General features: G+C 41.5%; 1 protein-coding gene across 5 annotated transcripts in view; it reads right to left on the reverse strand.

The window, feature by feature from the left end:
* The window catches only part of ARID1B (AT-rich interaction domain 1B), a 583,022-nt gene that overhangs the window by 436,944 nt on the left and 139,552 nt on the right, over positions 1 to 6,526 (reverse strand). For all 5 annotated transcript variants that reach the window (XM_019526890.1, XM_019526889.1, XM_019526886.1 and 2 more), the window contains one exon: positions 1,619 to 1,765. In XM_019526890.1, coding sequence (XP_019382435.1) covers positions 1,619 to 1,765 — 147 coding nt within the window. The remainder of the gene's footprint in view (positions 1 to 1,618; positions 1,766 to 6,526) is intronic.

Below are 6,526 nucleotides of genomic sequence, written 5' to 3' on the forward strand. Positions count from 1 at the left end.
TGAAACTAGTGCAATAGCTTTTCCCACTGTACCTAATCCTATGAATTCTGTACCCCTTCTAACCATTCTACATTCTAAAAATTAAATACTGAGATATTTATCCCTGTTGCTAAAATCTAACTGAAAATAGACCTATATTTTAGTTATTTTCAAGATTGCTACACTTTGAAATTACACTATAAGTTACAAATCTCCAATTCATCAGGAAAAGTGAAAATACAGCTCCTGACTTTTTGCCAGTATTAATCTTTGCATATTATGCTACTCATAACTCTGAAATATCTTTACCGCAGGTTACCAGTGGAGACAGGGCTCTGGAGCTTCAGTTCCCTAACCACAAGCTTCAACTACTTATGTCTAAAGGAATAACTTCTTTAGATATTAACATCCCCTTGATGAAATGTTACATACGTTTAAAATAACTCAAACGATGGAAGGGTCAGGTGTTTTAAACACCATCACTGGTAAGCTTGAGAACTGTATTTCATATATTATACAGTACTGGAATAAGAAAAGGTTAATTCACAATGGAACTTTTGTACATGCTAGGATTTCTTCATCTAATGATAATAAATCAGTAGAAGTGTTATATTGTCATTTTAAAACCTGACTAAGGACAGCACTAGCATGGGGCCTACAGAGTCACTTAGCATTTTTTTTCCCCAGACAAAGGTTTATACACTTCATACCAAGAATAGCCCCAAATACTATGAATGCTGCCTGATGGGATGTTCAGCAGTCAGTGGCAGAAAGCAATAATACTACATCTAGTCTTCAGCAGCAACATTCTTTTAGATTCCCAAGGATATTGAATATATTTTGGTTTAATTTGCCTCTCTTGTTCCTTTCTTTCTAGGCTGCACTTCTGTGGCTAACATTGTGGGAATGCATGTAGAACTCAGCTTACATGTTGATTTACATTAAATGAAGGGAACTATTCATTACACAATACATCACACAGGAATTCCTCAGGTTCTATCATGTTGAGCCATCCTTTATTACTTTAGACCTTACTTGTTAACAAGATCATCTTTTTTATTTTTTAAAAACTTAAGCAAACAAATGCCCTCATATCTGTAGCAGGACTGATGAAGAGAAATATTTAGCTTGGGTAGCACAGCTAGAAATAAACACAAAATAGTATCTGTCATGGAATTAGGGTTATTTAGCACAGCTGACCGGACGTACTGAATGAAGAAAATAATGTGTTGTTTGAAATGTTTGTTCTCTCCCCACCAGCTCCCTTGAAACAGCAGCTCAACAAGGTCTTTTTCTAAAAAATCCAAAATAAATCCTATCAGATGCAGGAGGTATCAGAGCATGACTTGCAAAGAATTCGAATACAAGAGACATGTTCATCTTTTGCCTTCCGCTCCTCATATATTAAATCAAGGAAGAAATCTGTTACCTCTTGAAAGAGGATGGGGTGATCAAATGAAAGCAAAACTTTGACAGCACTACATAAACACCAAGACTTTCTAAAAACAGAATGTCCTAGTTTTAAGTTCTAGAATAGGTTAAAAAAATAAATAGTAACCGTTGAGAAAAATATTCCATCCTCTAAACACTGCTTTTAAGAGCGTTAGGGCAACTGTGAGCAGGGTTTGAATATGCTTACCTGCTGTGTCTGGTACCTCTGCTGGGCCTGTGACAGATACTGTGCCTGGGGTGGCAGATGCTGAGGCTGTGGCTGCTGGTTGTAATATGGCTGTTGGCCCTGTTGGCAGTAGCCACTTACACCTTGCTGACCATACTGAGGTGGCATCTGTTAGGAGATCCAAGAAAAGCAGACATGAGTCAAGAAGTCAAATCATACAAGACCAAACAAGGTCACAGTTGCACATTAACACCTGAATAGAATTATTGCCCTTACCAACAAACCTGACCCAATATTACCAGCTCTTTCAGTCAGCAGCTAATGGAAGACTTCAGATGCATTTGCAAAGTATCGAATTCAGTACTAGGTATACTTTCTCATCAATTAAAATGTTCAAGGAAAGCACTTACCAATGACTATTTGCTACTGTAACTTTAACTTGTCAACACCAAAACTGTGTATATCATATCTCAAAATGAATGAAAAAACTGTTTGAATAGAAGACTTTTCTCCATAGACACTGCTGTACAAGGCAACCATACCATAGGAATCGCTCTTAGTCAGTTAAAAAGTAACATGATGAAAGAACATAATTTTGAGGCAAGATTTTACATGAGAATGCCACTGTTACAGTGGCAGGGACAGTACCCATTTTTGTGCAATGGCAAACTTTTAGGATTGGGGTTGGGTTTTTTTGGTATGATACAAATTTTCTGAAGAGGGCTTATCCAACTTCCTTAGTGAAAAAGAAAAAGAAATGGTCTCAGAGATCAATCTTTCTAAGACTCTTCCTCTTTGCCAAAACGGAACTTCTGAAAAAAGCAATCATTCAAACAGTAATGTAACACAAATATATATAGCCTACTGGCCAAAGGTTCTGTAACAAATCAGTGCAAGTGTCATGGACTGACCCATTACCCATAGAAATAACTGAAGCTGTAAATTAAAGCCTATTACTTAACATGTCCAACATATTTGGGTTTGTGGTACCTTTGTGCCACCACAAGTTAACTTGTAAGCCCTGCATCATGTACCTTTGAAGTTTAAAAGTTTCTTGACAACAACTGAGGCTGCAATGATTTGAAAAAGAGATTTTCAACAAGTGCCCAACTAGTGGCCCTATAGTGTGTGTTTGAAGCACAGGCATATCTTTTTACTGAGCCTAATTATTTTATGTCCTACATCAAGATAGGCAGCTTTTGCAGCAATATTACACAGGCCAAGGCTGTCCCAAGTTCAGAGCAGCCAAAGGCCACATCTGGGGGGGTGGGGTAGAATAAGGAGGGTAGGCCCCCTGGGATTCCACTCGCTAAATTCCTCCCCTGTGCCATGAGGGCAACAGAACACCCCCCTCTCACCCCCCAGGACAGCAGGCTCCCCAGGCCCCTCCCACAACATTTCTCCACCTCTAGAAACAGGGTCATGAAGTTGAAACTATAAGCAGGAAGGAGAGATCAGACACCGTCGCTGCCATAGTGGCAGGAGCAATAGTGGGTATTGGCAGCCAGCGAGGAGCCTGAGGGCCACGCGTGAATCTCTTGCCCCTAACGTAGGCGATTAGAGCAGACATGAAGTCAACCTCAGAAACATCTAACATCACCAGCACAGGTTACCTGCACTGAAAGAACTCTAGAATGCTTTGCATATACTCCTCAAGTTACTGCCACTATCAGAAACTGATCTGATCTTTTTGATTTTGCCACAAACTGGCCAGTCAATCTGATTACGTTTTGGTAAGTCCTCAGCACTCTGTCAATATAAGAACGCATCTACTACTTTCATTCTTGTTCCTTGCCTCATCTACCTGCTTGCACTTTACTCTCCTCCATCACTCCATCTTTTCTTTCTTTTTCCTCCTTCACTCTTATGCATCTTCCCACCTTCTTGCAAGGTATACCAACTAAAATAACAAGAAAACCAAGACCAAGATATATAGATGGCAAATATAAGCAATGAGAGGATTTTATTTACATTTTATGTCCTCCCAGCTTTTCCAGCCACAATCTTCCTGTTTTATCACTCGTTGCGTTACATTTACTTTGAGATTGCATGCTTTTCAAAGCAGGGTTCCCTTTTAAGTTCTGTAGAACGCCTAGCTCAATTTTTCTCAGCATTTTAATAAACAATAGACAACACTGAAACTGATTTTCCTTGCCTTACAGTGAGAAAGCATAAGATACTGCTGGTAAACAAACTTAGTAAAGAGTGTGTTGTTCTGCTTTTATATTATATATAAAATACTTTTAATAAATAAAAACAGCAATTAAAATTTCCCCAGAACAAAAAAAATCTGAAGCCAAATGCATGCTCTGCTTGCAATAAATGACCTTAGCACCAGCTTTCTTTCTAAGGTAGCTCCTACCTTTCATTCTTAGACCCATATCTTTTGTAGCCCTTACAACACAGATCAAAATTCAAAAAGCTTTACTCCTCTTGTGTCAGCACATGAATTCCTGGGAGGGTACAGGGAGAATAGATCAGAGCTTGAATCTATTTCTAGGGGAGCAGAGAAACTGTAATAATTATACCATGACTCCTATCTCACTTGCACAGCACAAATGGCATTATATTTTGGAGGAGTAGGATTGACCATCAGTGATTAAACTGCTTTTGGCTGCTAAGAAAAAAGAAGGGAGGAGAATAAAAGAGAAACCAAATTGGCAGCTAGAATGAAGAAGTGAGAGAAATCCAATTAAACATACAACTCAGACCATAATCTTTCATCCTTGCCTGAACAAGGGTCTTGCAGCTGACATCCTTTGTTGAAGTAATACCTTGACAAAAATGGAACTTTTAAGCAATTTTTGTATGTCCAAGCCATGGCTAAATTCAATGACTTAGGACAAGACTTAATAGACAGCATTATGGACATTAGCATAATTTAAAAAATAAAGTATAACAGAATTAGTATTTAAGCTCAGGTATACCAGCAGTTGTAGGACAAGTAGTTGCAACACACAACAGCTGGGATAGGAAAGCCTGGCCAATGCTCCACTGAAATGATCTGTGCCCAGCAACAGTGAGTTCCACTTAACCATTTGATTATGCCATATTTAGGCTGAAAGTGAGGGACATATTGTAGTGACACTGAATTTTGCTCTTCTCCTGGATCTTACATAGCCATCTCAGGTGCTCAACAGGAAGACAAGCCCAGGAAAACCTCACTGACTGGCAAATCCTGTCTTCAAAGAAGTACAGATCTTTACTGGCTCAAGAGATCAGTCTCAAAAGAACACGTTCTTCCCACTGAAGGCTTTTGTCTGATAGGAGCTTTTGGACTATTTTGGGGGTAATAAATTATAACACCCTAGCTGTTATAAGCAGAAATCACGGTTTTCCATTTCCCACAGAAAAATATAACCCCCCCACAAATTTTCCCTTTTACTGGAGAAAAATACAGGGTTTTCTTTTCAACAGAGAAACACATGGATTTTGCTCTTTTGTAAGGAGCTCTCTGCAGGCTGGCAGAGGTCCAGTCTGCAAGGCTGGGGGTGGGGGGAAGGGGCAATCAGGCAGGGGGCACCGTGCGTATGACTACCAGGCAGCCTAGAGACCAGCTCCTATGCTGGTCTCTCGGGAGACTCTTGCAGGGAGTGGGACAGGGCTGAGGGCAGCTCATTTGGGAGCTGCAAGGGTTGCTCCCTACCACTGTGTGCACTCCTGGTGGGGGCAGAGAGGGCACATGCCCCCCAGACATGTGTGCGGGGGTGGGTGCAGGCTACGTGCTCTGGGCTCAGGCTCCCCGTCCTGCTACCCTCTCTCGGGGCCTCCGTGGCCTGGCAGGCAGCACCTGGCATGTGGCAGGGCAGAGTGGGGCCGGGCAGGAAAGCTCCTACCACCCCTCCCCCCACGGGCTCCGCTCTGGCTTTGCTGCCTGCAGGGGAGGGGGAGCTGGGTTCCCCGCTCAGGCTGCAGCAGCCACCCATGGGCAGCAGCCAGGGGCTCAGGCATTGCTGCAGGGGGCTGTGGATCTGGGTCCCTGGCCCCATGCCCCTGGCAGCTGGGGGCCCGCTTCAGCAGGATAGCGGGGGCAGGGGTACCAACAGGGCACCACCAGGGCCAAGGGGCTGTGGGTGGGGAGTGAGGAACACCAACATGGCTTGGGGACTGTAGCTTGGGAGTGAGGGGCCTGGATCTGGGTCCTTGTGAGCTAAGGGGGCAGAGGGAGCTCTGATTTTCCATGATAAAAATCCCAAAATCAAATACCAAAATGTACAGGTACTTTGAATTTATTTTACTAGAATAACTGAGGCACTGGTAGGCTTCCAAATTGCTTTAAAATGACACATATATCAATAAAAATTGTGTTCAATTGTGTGTGTGTGTGTGTGTGTGTGTGTGTGTGTGTGTGTGTGTGTTAGTGGCATGTCATTTTAATGATGGATTTTGGGTGGTTTTTTAATCAGAGAATTTGCTTTTTTTTTTTTAATTAGGAAAAATCAGGACCCCTAGTTATCAGGGATCTCTCTAAAAAAAAGATACAACTGAACTCCACAGGCCAGAGCACAAGAGGGGGCCACTGACTAACTGAGCGGGCTGTTATGCTATGAAACAGTGCATGTAACCCAAAGATCAAACTAGGGAATGAATGCAGAAATTAACACAACCTTTTTAGTGACAATTATTTTCTGTTTTCTTAATAACTATGATACTGGAATTACGCATTTGGCAAATTCTAGTGAACGGGATTCCCAGAGAAATTATGTTTTCATGCAATTATGTGTCACACTACAGCACGTTTCCTATGTCAACAACATAGCACATCATATTTTAATTCTTTTTTTATTCTACAGTGGTCACTAACAGTGACAGTTATAACTCAGGTTGTCATATGATTTAAATTATAAAATTCTGATCTCTTACTCTTGTGGCTTTCTGAAGCATGAACTCTTACACAAAAGTTCAGAAACCTTGAACTATGACAACAAA

The sequence above is a fragment of the Gavialis gangeticus genome, unplaced genomic scaffold, assembly GCF_001723915.1.
Source record: "Gavialis gangeticus isolate Ggan-Ray unplaced genomic scaffold, GavGan_comp1, whole genome shotgun sequence".
Classification (NCBI taxonomy): domain Eukaryota; kingdom Metazoa; phylum Chordata; order Crocodylia; family Gavialidae; genus Gavialis; species Gavialis gangeticus.